The following is a 13,144-nucleotide window of genomic DNA, read 5'->3' on the forward strand; positions in this document are numbered from 1 at the left end:
TGTGTGTGTGTGTGTGTGTGTGTGTGTGTGTGTGTGTGTGTGTGTGTTGGTGAATATTGAACCCAGGGTTCCACATATGCTAGGCAAGGGCTCTTGGCTCTATCTTCAGTCCTTGGTTAACATTTTAAACAAGGGAAAATAAAGGTTTTACGCTCCTAAGCAGTTTTATTTGGTCACAGTAGCATTTAGTTTTTCCTGGCATGTGGACATTGCTTTGACTGGCCCTCCGTTTGGGGAGAAAAAGCTAATGGCGATCCGAGGATAGTCAGGTTAGCATGTTACCTACCGAAAGTTAGTGGTTTGGTTCTAGGGCGTTTGTCCACTTAAGTGGCAGGCCTTGTGATGTGCCCGTCTCTTGAATCATTAAGAGAAAGGAGTGAAGGCCAGAAGGACTTCTGATGTCCCAGAGAGAGGAGATTCCTGAAGTCTGCTCAAGGTCACATGTAACACTTGCTCTTTGGGTCTCTGGCAGGGCGTGCCCCAGCTGTCAATCTGCCTGTCAGAAGAACCAGAAGATCACATTAAGGCTGCTGCCGCCTGGGCCTTAGGGCAGCTGGGAAGACACACTCCAGAGCACGCCAGGGCTGTCGCCGTCACAAACACCCTGCCAGTTCTGCTTTCTTTGTACATGTCACCGGAGAGCTCTGAGGACCTGCAGGTGAAAGTGAGTACTTGCTCTTCGTTTGGGGAAGATTTGGTACATATGACTAGCTTTCATTTTTAATATCTGATTTGAAGTCTTTTAATTTTCCAATGGACAATATTTTTTTTTATGACTTGTTTTTCTAAGTCAAGAAATATATAAATCTAATTTAAATATAAATTACATTTAAATATAAACTTAGGACACCAGAGGCAGAGGAAGAAGGGTAAAAAGTTTAGTCATCTTTGGCTACATAGTTACTTCGCGGTCAGCCTGAGCTACACGAGACCCTATCTTGAAAATAAAATGGAAAATTATCAGAAAAATTAAGATTACTTTCAAAAAATTGGTCAGCTATGAGTTTTAAAAAACATTCTCTGCAGATGTAAAATTGTTTATAAAATCAATGTTTTAAATTCTATACTTCTGTTTATATTTTCTGAAGAATTATTTTCATGATATTTTTATTAAATTTTTATTATGTTTCTCTGATTGTGTGTGTGCATGTGCGTGTGTGTGTGTGTGTGTGTGCATATGCGTGCACACACCATGGTGTATATATGGAGGCCAGAGGACAGCATGTGGGGGCTCTCTCTTCCACTATGTGGGTCCCTGCAAGACTGAACCCAGGTTTTCAGACTTAGTACCCTGACTCACTGAGTCATCCCATGAGCCCAGCTCTCCTTTCTAACGTGCTTTAGTTTATCAAATGTGGCTTATTTAATACAAAGTAAGTATTTGCTTCCCCCTGCTTCTCTAGATACTAAACTGAGAAATGAACTGTTGCCGGTCCCTGATCTTAACAATGAAAAATCTTCCTCATCTGAACATCCTCTTATTATTGTAGGAGCTCCATCATTCTGTTTTTCCTTTTCTAAGTCTCTTGAACCATACTAACTGTTGTTTTACAGATTTAGAATGGAGTTAGGTCAACTCTGCTTGATTTGGCACTACATCGCTGGGGAAAACTGCACCTGAAATCCTCAAGTATTGCCTTGTAGTATTTTCACTTGCTGTTCTGTGGCAGCTTCCAAATTATAAGGCCATGCTGGAGTTCATTTTGTCCCAAAGGCATGACACTGTTTTAGTTACAGTTTCTATTGATTCGATAAAACAATTGGTGACCAAGACCAGTTCAGGGTGGAAAGGATATATTTGGCTAATGTATTCGGGATTTCAGCCCATTGAGGGAAAGAGTTCAAGGCATAGCTTAGAGGCAGGAACTGAAGTAGAAGCCACGATAGAAAGAACCCTGATTGCTGGCCTGCTTCTCATGGCTTTCTCAGTCTGCTCTCTTATACAATTTTGGTCCACCTGCCTAGGTGGACCATCACTCACTCACAATGGGCTGGGCTCTCTAACATCAATCATTAATCAAGAAAATGCCTGATGGACTTGCCAGTCCTATGGAGCCATTTTCCTCAATCAAGATTCCTTCTTCCCAGATGACTTTAGCTTGTGTCAAGTTGACATAAAACTAACCAACACAGTAACCTTCTATAAACACTCCCTAAGCCCCAGTCAGTTCCAGTCTGGGAGAACCAGAGAGCAGCTTGGTAGCATTTTTCCATGTTGTCACTGTCTGTCTGCTCCTGTCTTATTCTAAACACTTCAATAAAAACTAAAGTTTTTTTTTTTATCTGATAAGTTTGACTAAATTTGTTAAGAAAATATTGTTTGTTTTTTATTTGTTTTGATTTAGAGGTACCTATATTAATTGTGTTATCTTAGGTTGACATTTGGATTAGTTAGTTTCAAAACTTTTTATAGAATATTATGTAGTACCTATTGTGTACTATTTCTAGACTATTTAATATTAATTAGTACCTATTGTGTTCATGGTTATTTAATTTTTAGAAGTTTTCTTGAGATACAATTTCTATACTATCCATTTTAGTCATTTAAAGCATGTAATTAAAATAGTGTTCAATATTCTTACAGAATGTGAAAGTGTCACCAGAGATTAGTTTTAAACTTCCGTATTTCCATCCTTAGACACAGAGTGCTTAGGTAAGGAGGAAGGGTCCAGGGCACACAGGGATGGGAAAATAGATTTTCTGACTGGACTGGGGGTGGAAATAGGAGCAGTATTAATCAAGTTGGTGGAGAGAGAGTACAGAGAAAGAGAGCTAGAACTGGAGGTTACTTGGGAGGTGGTTTGGAAACCTAATACAGTGGAAACTTCCTGGCATCTGTGAAGGTGATGAGGACTCCTAGCGATGGGGGACATGGAGCCACAAGCAGCTGTCTCTTACAGCCAGCTGAGGCCTCCGGGCTTTCAGTGGTAGTTACATTCAATTGGCTTGATGGCTAATGGGTCCCATAGAAATCCCCAAACAACATAGGTTGCTGCTAAGACAACAGATTGCTCTCCACAAACTGACAGCAAGGCCCTGTTGCCGAAGACAGCACCCGCACAACTCTTTGAAGTTGGAGCAGCTGAGCTGGTGCCTCCACAGAGCCCTTGCCACTAACTCTTTGGTGTGGTACTTTGTAGGGTACTGAAAGAGAAATGTGAATCTCAGCCCAGCCACAAAACCGTTTACCTACAAAGTTTGCTAGGGCAACGGTGGTGCAGAACTTGTGTGAGTAATCAACCAATGTATGGTTTGACCTGAGGCCCACACCATGAGAAGGAACTCATACCCGACCCTACTTGGGTAACCAAGAACCAGAGACTAGATAGATCATAGAGCTAGGGTAAAACCAAAATCTACCAGTCTAAATAAAATCAGTAAGATGATTTCTAATGATACTCTGCTATACTCAGATGAGGGCCTTACAGAGTCACTATCAGAGAGGCTCCCTCTGGTGGCAGATGGGAATGGATGGAGAGACCCACAGCTAGATATTACATGGAGAGGGACTCTAAATTGGAGGTCTCTATCAAACCCCTCCTCTCTGAGCTCAGGAAACCTCTTGGAAGAGGAGGCAGAAAGACTGTAAAAGCTAGAGGGGATGGAGGATACCGGAACACAGGCACACACAGTTCCAAAAAGCAAATACTAGTGGGGTACAGTGATAGATTAAACCTGGGCCTGGGCATGTCACTCAATAATATTATATTAATAAAAATACTAATTTTTTAGTTTTCTTTCTTTTTTTCAAGACAGAGTTTCTCTGTGTAGCCTTGGCTGCCCTGGACTTGCTTTTGTAAACCAGGCTGGCCTCAGACTCACAGTAATCCACCTGCCTCTGCCTCCCTAAGTACTGGGATTAATTTTCTAGTTCTATCCATTTATCCGAAACTCTAATTCTTCTCTGTAACTAAATTGCATTTCATTGTATGTATGTACACATTTTCATTATTCACTTGTCACCTGAAGGGCATTTAGCTCATTTCCATTTCCTAGCTATTGTGAACAGAGCAACGATGAACATGACTGAACAAGTATCCGTGAAGTAGGGTGTCAAATCCTTCGGACATAGGCCAAGGAGTAGTTTAGCTGGGTCATAGGATAGATTTGTTTTTAGCGTTTTGAGAATTCTCCATACCAATTATCAGAGTTGCTCCACAAAGTCTGCAATTCCAGCAATGGTGGGTGAGGGTTCCCTTTTGCCATATCTACTCCAGAACTGGTTGTTGTTTGTTTGTTGATCTTTGATACTCTGATTAGGGTAAGATGAGCTCCAAGTGTTGTTTGGATTTGCATTTCCCTAAATGATTAAAAAAAATGATGAACAGTTTTTGAAATATTTCTTAGCTGTTTTATTTCTTCTTTTAAGAACTCTCTATTCAGGTCCTGTGAAAGTATCTGTGTCTTCAGCAATAGGAGCCCACCCTTAAGCCCCTGAGAGGCAACCAAGGCTACATCAGTAGTCTTTATTGTTTTGGGAGTCACTGAGACTACTCCCACCAACCATTCAAAAGGAAGTTTCTTATTCATGTTACTGGGGTTCTTATTAGTCTGTGGTTTTTGTGGAGAGCATTGTCAGCCCAACTTGCTTAACTTCCTTTAAGGTAGGGGTGTGTGTGTGTGTGTGTGTGTGTGTGTGTGTGTGTGTGTGTGTGCACGTATATTGTGTATAATTTTGGGTAAATATAAAAATAAGGTTCTTTTTGTTTTTATCAGACAGCCTTGGTTTTATTGGTCTCTTGTCCCTCCTCTTTCTGTTGACCTCTCTTCATTCTCCCCAGTTGAAGACCTCCCCCTGTTTATCCATTGCTTCATATCCCCTGTGCCCTGTCATTCCCCTCTTCATCCTTTCCCTCTGCTGCAATGGACTCTTTACACTTTCCTGGTTTCTGTGTCTAAGCCCTGTTTTATGTGCACATCTGAAGATCTGGAGCTAAGAACTTCTGGTGGGAGAGAACACAGTTTTTTTCCTCTGGGTGTGTGTTACCTCAATATAATTTTCCAAGTCTGTCTGTTTACCTGAGAATCTCCATGGTTTCATTTTTCTTTACAGCTGAGTGTTAGTCCGCTGCATGCACTCACCCCACCTGACAGCCCACTCCACAGATAGCTGCTCCACAAAGTTTATGGCTGCCATGCTCACACTAGCCTGGAAATGGACTCAACCTAGATGTCCCTCAACAGATGAATAGATTTTCTTTTTCAATCCATTCAGCCAACTGGTGTCTTCTGATTGTACAATTGTGGTCATTAACATTTACAGTTATAATTTAAAGTTATGCCTTGATTGCAGCCACCTTGTTGATGCTTGTTGTCGCTGTCTTTGTAATTTCAGTGGTACTTTTCGTTCAGTAACTGAGGCTTGTTTTCTTTCTGCGGTCTCTTGGCTGTGCTTATTTCTCTTTCCATCTAAAGCACTGCTTCCAGTATACTGTTTAGTGTTGATTTGCTGGATGTGAATTGTGTTAGACTTTTTGGATCACAGATACATTTTCTTTTTCTTTCAACAATGGCAGATAGTTTTGATGAACACAGTAATTTATATTGGCAGTCCTGTTATTTTAGAACTCAGAGTATATTCTTCCAGGATCTTCTGGAGGGCAGAGATCTGTAAGTTATATATTCTGGAAAGAGTTCGTATTCAAAATGTAAAAGAAGCTTTTAATAGTCTATCCAGACAGACAATAGGCCAAAACATGATGGGGCACTTCACCAATCATAGGCAGATGTCCAATTAGCACACGCAATGACATTCAGTACCATTGGTCACTAGAGAAATCATCCAGTAACTCCACTCATATGTCTCTGCCCAGAGAAATAAAAATATTTTTTTATATATTGATAGTAGCAATATTCATACCAGCAAAGATGGAAACAGTTGTTCTTCCATCAACTGGAAGAAGAAAATGTGGTAAATGCACATGTTGAAATTCTAGTACCCAATGAAAAGAAACAATATAATATAGAGTGTGGTCAGGTACATGGAAATTTCACACACATAGATGTTTTAACCCTCATGAATTACCTAGAAAAGACATTTATAGAGACAGAAAGTAGGTTAGTAGATGCCTGGAGATAGGGAGAGGCAGGTGGGAGTATGGACTATAAATATGTTGTGGTTCTTTGGGGGATGGTGAAAATATCCTAAAATTAGATTTGGGTGTGGTTGCACTAGTGTCTAAATTTACCAGTAATTATCAGTGAAATTATTGTAGATAAATTACAGCAAAATTATTAAATGTCTTGATTTCAGAAATAGATATATGTGGACTGCAGAGATAGCCCAGTGTGTAGAGTACCTGCTGCTCAAGCATGAGGATCTGAGTTCAGGTCTCCAGCCCCTGTGTAAAAGCCTGTGATTGGGCAGTCATACTCTTTGTGCTGGAAGGAGGAGGCAGGAAGATGCTGGGGACCTGATGGACAGCCAGTATAGCCAATTGATGGCTGAGATACTTTCTCAAATTCCCTAGACTTATGAAACTACTGTAATCATTGACTCATCTCAACTGTAGCTACCTGTACTGTTTCTATACACTATACGACTTATAAGCAGTCAAAGAAACAGGCTCGTGTTTTCCTATTCTTTACCTCTGAACTGTTGTTATTGATAGAGCCTGGGACCAAGGGACTCACCGCCTCGAAAGTTTGGTTATGTATGAATGTTCTGCCTGCACACCAGAAGATCCTATCATAGATGGCTGTGAGATACCATGTGGTTGCTGGGAATTGAACCCAGAACCTCCGGAAGAGCAGCCAGTGCGCTTAATCACTGAGGCATCCTCCAGCCCCTTCATGACATTTTTTTTTTAATCTAGAAGAATATTCTCAAATTGAGCATTTTTCTCTCAGATAAAGGGTAGTAAAATTGAACACTTTATGCTTTATAATTTTAACTTTCTTTACAGATATTTTAAGAACGTAACAATTCACTTAATGTTTTAAAGTTTAACATGAAGCTAACTGTCAAGGTATTCTATGATAAAAGCCAGTCAAAAGGGTTTCCCTGTGTAGCCCTGGCTGTCCTGGAACTTTCTCTGTAGAGCAGGCTGGCCACAAACTCAGAGATCCACTTGCTTCTGCCTCCCAAGTGCTGGGATTCAAGGTGTACACCACCACATGGCAAAAACAGTTTTTTATACAACTGTTTTTAAAAAAAGTAACAATTGCAGATTAGCTCAGTAAACTGGTTTGATTTTCAAATCTAGCAACATAGGCTATGAATTGTTAAGCCTTTATCTGCATTTTGCTCTGTATTTCAACAGAGTAAAAAAGCCATAAAGAATATCCTTCAAAAGTGCACCTACCTCCCAGCCCTTGAGCCGTTCCTGTACGATGCTCCTCCCAACATCCTGAAGCACGTTGTCGGGCAGTTCAGTAAGGTAAGACATGTAACCTGCAAGGAAGAAAAGGAAAGGAAAGCCAGCCGTCAAGTTGTTGCTGTCCTGTTTTCTTCTCTAAGTTGGGCCTTGGCCTTTCCTACTTCTTCTCAACCCCTACCAGTATGTTAACCCAGATACTCAGGTTAAAACTCACAGCCAACTAGAACTCACTTTTTCCTTCTCCGCATTTCCCATCTAGCCTCTAGACTGTTTTTTAAAAAATCGTTCTCAGGAAGTAACTGGTCTATCAACACATAAAATGTCACAATTGGGCTGGCAAGATGGCTCAGGAGTTAAAGGGCTTGACACCCAAGCCCGAGCTGTATCGTCAGGACCGTGGTAGGTGGACAGGAGCTGAGAAACTGTTCTCTGCCTTCCGCACGTGTTCCCTGACCTGTGCACGTCCGTGTTCACACACAGTGGTGGTAATAATAATAATGGCAACGATATAAACGTTTACAGAGGCAATTCGCCTCCCCCAACACGCTTACTTTGCGTTGATAAATATTTTTCTATTTCTCATCTCTCCTGGTGTCCTCTAATCTCAGACATCTAGGACCTCAGCAAATAGCGTTTTTGTTTTTTTTTTTTTTTAATTAGGCATTATTTTAGCAAAGATCTTTAAAAAAAAAAAAAAAGAAAGGAAGAAGAAAATTTTGAGCCCCTGATACATTTTTCAGAAACCCCTATGCGCTTTACTACAGATTCTGTTGGTCATTTATTCCTGTTTATGTATTTTAAAATGTTTCAGTTCAGACTCTGAAAGAACCAGTGCTTTTAACTGCCGGGCCATCTTCTAGCCCTGAATATTCACAGCTTTATGGAAAAAAAAATTAACAAATGTGACTGCCATATTTCTTAGGTGATTGCATCTTCACAGTAAGCAAATGATAGTGAGATAGAAATGTTAAGCTGAGAAATGTGGGCTGCCACGTGCTGACCATAATTGGTCAGATATAGTGTTTGGTTCCTGAGACTATATATTTGATGCAAAAAAAAAAAAAAAAAGAGCCCAACTTTTTTTTTTATAAGTTACCAGCTGCAGTACTTTTGTGTGGGATTGGAAGTTACTGTTTGGTGCTCAGCATGGTACCCATCTCACATATGCTAGACATATGTTCTACCACTGAACTGTAACCCCCACTACATTCTAATTCTTTGGCCAAGTCTTGACCTTTCAAAACCTTAGATTGGTTACATGTAAGGTGGGAATAAGAATTGATTTTAGTTCAAGACACATATTAAACAACGAAAAATATCAAAACAAAAATAACCAAATATTGTTTTAAAGAAATAAAATATTCACACCTATCATGGTGGCAAATATCTTTAATCCCAGCCCTCGAGAAGCAGAGGCAGGCTGATCTCTGTGAGTTCAAGTGCAGCCTGTTCTACATAGCAAGTTCCAAACCAGCCAGGGCTGCATAGTTGTAACCCTGTTTCAAACAAACAAAATTTTTAAAAAAGTTTTGTGGGCAAGGCAATTGCTATTTGGACTAATTAATAGAAGAGGACATATTCATTAGGATAATCTTACAGAGCCACACAAATAAGAGTCTTCTGTTTGTATACTGTATTCCTGCAACTAATGGACAAAAACAAGGTCTCACTGTATAGCTCCAACTGGACTGGAACTTATTCCTGATCCTTCTTCCGCAGCCTCCTAAATGCTAAGATGGCTGGTGTGCTAATGGCTCCCTTCAAGGTATTCATCTAAAAGCCAGGTTACCGGAAGCTTTCCGTTCTTTGTTTAGCTGACCTTTAAGCGATGTCGCTACTGTAAACAAGGTTTCCCTGAGATGAAGCCACCTCTGAATAAGGTTCTAGTAACAGACACCTTGTTCTGTCTTGGTTGGTTCAAGAAAACTATGTTCTTTTCCTCTCGGTGATGTGACAGTCCAAGTTCCGCACGGCGCACCTAGAATGCTACATTTTTAAATGGAGAAAGTTGATCCATTTTTCACTTTCATGTTTTCTGGGCATGAAACAGGAAGTGGCTGGCTAATCTAGTCCCCTGAGAAAGAGCAGTAGGGATGACTGAGCTAACCATAGACGTTAGCTCTAGGACAGAACTCCTGACATTAACGTTTAGGTCGATGAGAAAGATGTGCTGAAAAGTGATTTTTGTGTTTTTGTGTTACAGAGTGGGGGGGAGGAGAGAGAAAGTTGGATGAGTAGGGATGTGGGGAGGATCTGGCAGGAGTGGGGAAGAGGAAACGATCAAAATATATGAAAAAAAATAGAAAAGAGAAAAATCTGTAGAATATGTAGAAGTTAGACCACCAAAGTCAAGTGAGCTGAAGACACTTATAGTATTATATCTCTTCTCCGTGTGTCTTTGAGAATGTTTGCTGCCAGCAGATGAATAGTTCCTTAAAGGCTCCCCCTCTGTCTTTTCCCCCTCCTTCCCTTCTTCTTTCCTTCCCCTTCCTTCTCCCCTCCTCTCAGTCTAAGGATCAAATCTAGGGACTTGCTCTGCCGCTGAACTCTGTCTCCTAGACCTTGGCTTTTTTTGTTAGTTTAGAGTCACTGTGTAGACTCAGCCTCAAATTCCTAGTCACGCTGGCCCATGCTCTTCTAGCCTGTGTACTGCTATTATACCAGCCAGTGTTTTCTGTAAGTTACTACCACAATGAGTAGGAATTAATCAGGCAAGTGGGGAGGTTTCTGGGTGGCGAAAAGGCATTCTAGAGAGAAGGAACAGCGTGGGCAAAGACAAACGATGCCACAGTATTTGTGCTCTTAGTTCCTGAAACACAGCTTCAGTTGAAGACTGCCTGGTAAGGAGCCTGGAGAAATATTCAAGAGATGGGTAGAATGGAGCCTTTTGCCTTGTTAAGGAGCTTGCCTTTTATTTCATAGAGGGGTTTAGGCCTCTGGTATGAGCAGCAACATTGACTTTGCTCATATATACTGAGGCTTATTCCATTTTTTTTTACAACACGAAAAGTTAATATACTTTTCAAAAGAGTCTAGTTGACTTCCAGTTACCAGAAGATTTGGCTTACTATATTGTAGCCACATTGAAAATAAATTCTCTACCAAGTGATTTTAGTAGTAAAACTCTAACTTGGGAAAGAAGAGATGATGTTTTGTGCACTTTCCCTTCAAGGTGCTACCACACGACAGCAAAGCCCGACGCCTTTTCGTGACAAGTGGCGGACTTAAAAAAGTCCAGGAGATAAAGGCAGAGCCTGGCTCTCTCCTGCAGGAGTACATCAACAGCATCAACAATTGCTACCCAGAGGAAATCGTAAGGTGAGGAGGAGGGACTGAGAAGTTCAAACACAGCCTTTCTATGGAGTATGTAAATACATGGACTTTGAAATTCCACTGCAGCCAATATACAGCTTCTTTCTGGCCTCTTTTACCTCATGAAAACTTTTTTTTTTTTTTTTTGAAATTCAGGAACTGAACCCAGAGCCTCATGCTTGCCTAGGGAAGAACACCGCCACTGAGCCCTATAGGCAGCTCAGGTTAACATATACATATACATGTTGATTTGTAGAGCAGTAAGCTTAAGCCTCAGATCAATTATACATTAATTGCCTCTTAAATGAAATAAAGTTGCCCAGAAAAATGGAATAACTTAAATAACTAAATTTTGACAATAAGTCTTGACGAATACCATGAAGCATGCAAAATACAACATGTTTATAATTTCTAGATCATTATTAAAAAAATACAAATTCCAGATTTAAAAACTCACATGTTATATATAAATTATAGCTGTAACTTATTTGTTTTCCTATTTAATAATTACTATTTTCTGTATTTGGTTGCTGTTGCTTAATGACAGGCTTTGTCTTAGTGTATCCTTGGCTGTTCTGGAACCCACTCTGTAGACCAGGCTGGTCTTGAAATCACAGAGATCCACCTGCCTCTGCCTCCCAAGTGCTGGGACTAAAGGCATGCACCACTGCACAGCTATTTTCTGTTGTTGTTGTTTGTTTGTTATTTAACATGTAGTAACATATTAAAAGCGCAAAATCTTTACAATTAAAATTTATCTTTATTCGGAAGCTGGAGAGATGGCTCAGTGGTGGTAAGCCCTGGCCACTCTTACCTGCGTAGCGGCTAGCAGCAGCAGGTAACTCTTGTTCTAGGGGATATTATAGCGCCCTCCAACCTTCACAGCACGACACACCCTGACAAAACATTCATCAATTAAGGGAAATAAAGCTATAAAATAAAATATTTAGAAATCTCCGGACAATAAGCTAAAGTTTTAAGTTTATATGTAAGAACATAGAAAGTTCTTACTTTACATGTATGTTTGCCCGCGTGTGTGTCAGCACACACATGCTTGCCTAGTGCCCACAGAGGCTGGGAGGAGAAGCGAGATCCCCTGAAACTGGAGTTTTCCGTACTGTGGAGTGAGCCACAGTGTGGAAAAAGAGCCCAAGTCTCTGCAGAAGCACGGGTGATCGGGTGATCGTAACCCCTTCACGTAAGACTCAGGGAGCACCACAGAGAGGGGGCAGAAAGACTCTAAGAGCCAAAGGCTCCGTGTCTGCGGTGAGCTAAGGTCCTCTCTGTATGTGTGAATGCCGTAAAATATATGTGAAGCCCACTAAATGAGGGAATTGTGAAAATGCTGCTAAAATTAATCTTTATACATGGAATGCATATCTCATTAGGAAGAATTCAATGTTATATAAATTTAAAACAACTTTCAATTCAGTTTTCTAACAAAAATCAGAATTAAAGAAAAATGGAAAAAAATGAATGCATGCTAAAGGTGTCTCAAATGGAGCGATGGTAAGGGGCTTTCCTGAGGGTCTGTTTGTGTTTTACCTCTTTTAGAAATATTTTTATTGAGACCAGGAGAAATTTTTTTTAAAAAAACCTGTGATATTAGAAGTTAATTTTAGTGCTTTGTGAAAACACTATTGTAATTTTTTCAATATTTATTTATTTATTTATTTATTTATTTATTTATTTATTACAATTTATTCACGTTGTATCCCTGCTGTAGCCCCTCCCTCATCTCTTCCCAATCCTGCCCTCCCTCCCTCTTCTCCCCTTATGCCCCTCTCCCAGTCCACTGATAGAGGAGGTCCTCCTCCCCTTCCATCTGACCCTAGCCTATCAGGTCTCATCAGGACAGGCTGCATCGTCTTCCTCTGTGGCCTGGTAAGGCTGTTCCTACCTCAGAGGGAGGTGATCAGAGAGCCGGCCACTGAGTTCATGTCAGAGACAGTCCCTGTAATCTTTTACCTTTTTGAGGATTTTAAACACGAGTTCTATATTTATATCATTTCTACCTCCTCCAACTCCTCCCCTGCTTCGCCTACTCCCTCTCACATATGTAACCTCATCTTTAATTACATGCTTATCACATGCACATGCGCACACACATGCGCATACACACGCGTGCACACACAAACACACACACACACACACACGGCCGACTGAGTATCCTTAGTGTTGGTTGTAAGTGTGTATTTTTAGGACTGACATTTTGGGATTAGATACTGCATTAAAGGACACATTCCTAGAGAAGACTGACTCTTAGTAGTCCTTAGTTACCTGTCTTTTCATGGAGGAGCAGACGTTTGTGAAAGTTGCCCCGTCCATGGTGCAATGTCAACTGTGTTGTCATTATTCTTATTTAAGGTACCATATTTTTGATATTTCTTAGGTATGACTTTCTTGGCATATAGAGAAGACACTAGCTCCTACATACTGGTCCTCTACGCCTTCTTTTCTGATGTTCCCCAAGTCTTACATGAAGGGGTTGCCTTGTAGAGCTATCCGTTGTA

At 40.6% G+C, this 13,144-nt stretch overlaps 1 protein-coding gene across 2 annotated transcripts in view; it reads left to right on the plus strand.

The window, feature by feature from the left end:
- LOC129679255 (sperm-associated antigen 6) overlaps window positions 1-13,144 on the plus strand; it is a 63,727-nt gene that overhangs the window by 34,963 nt on the left and 15,620 nt on the right. For both annotated transcript variants that reach the window (XM_055610262.1, XM_055610263.1), the window contains 3 exons: window positions 473-664; window positions 7,263-7,379; window positions 10,492-10,637. In XM_055610262.1, coding sequence (XP_055466237.1) covers window positions 473-664; window positions 7,263-7,379; window positions 10,492-10,637 — 455 coding nt within the window. The remainder of the gene's footprint in view (window positions 1-472; window positions 665-7,262; window positions 7,380-10,491; window positions 10,638-13,144) is intronic.

This window comes from Psammomys obesus, unplaced genomic scaffold, assembly GCF_907164565.1.
Source record: "Psammomys obesus unplaced genomic scaffold, mPsaObe1.curated_primary_1811, whole genome shotgun sequence".
NCBI lineage: Eukaryota > Metazoa > Chordata > Mammalia > Rodentia > Muridae > Psammomys > Psammomys obesus.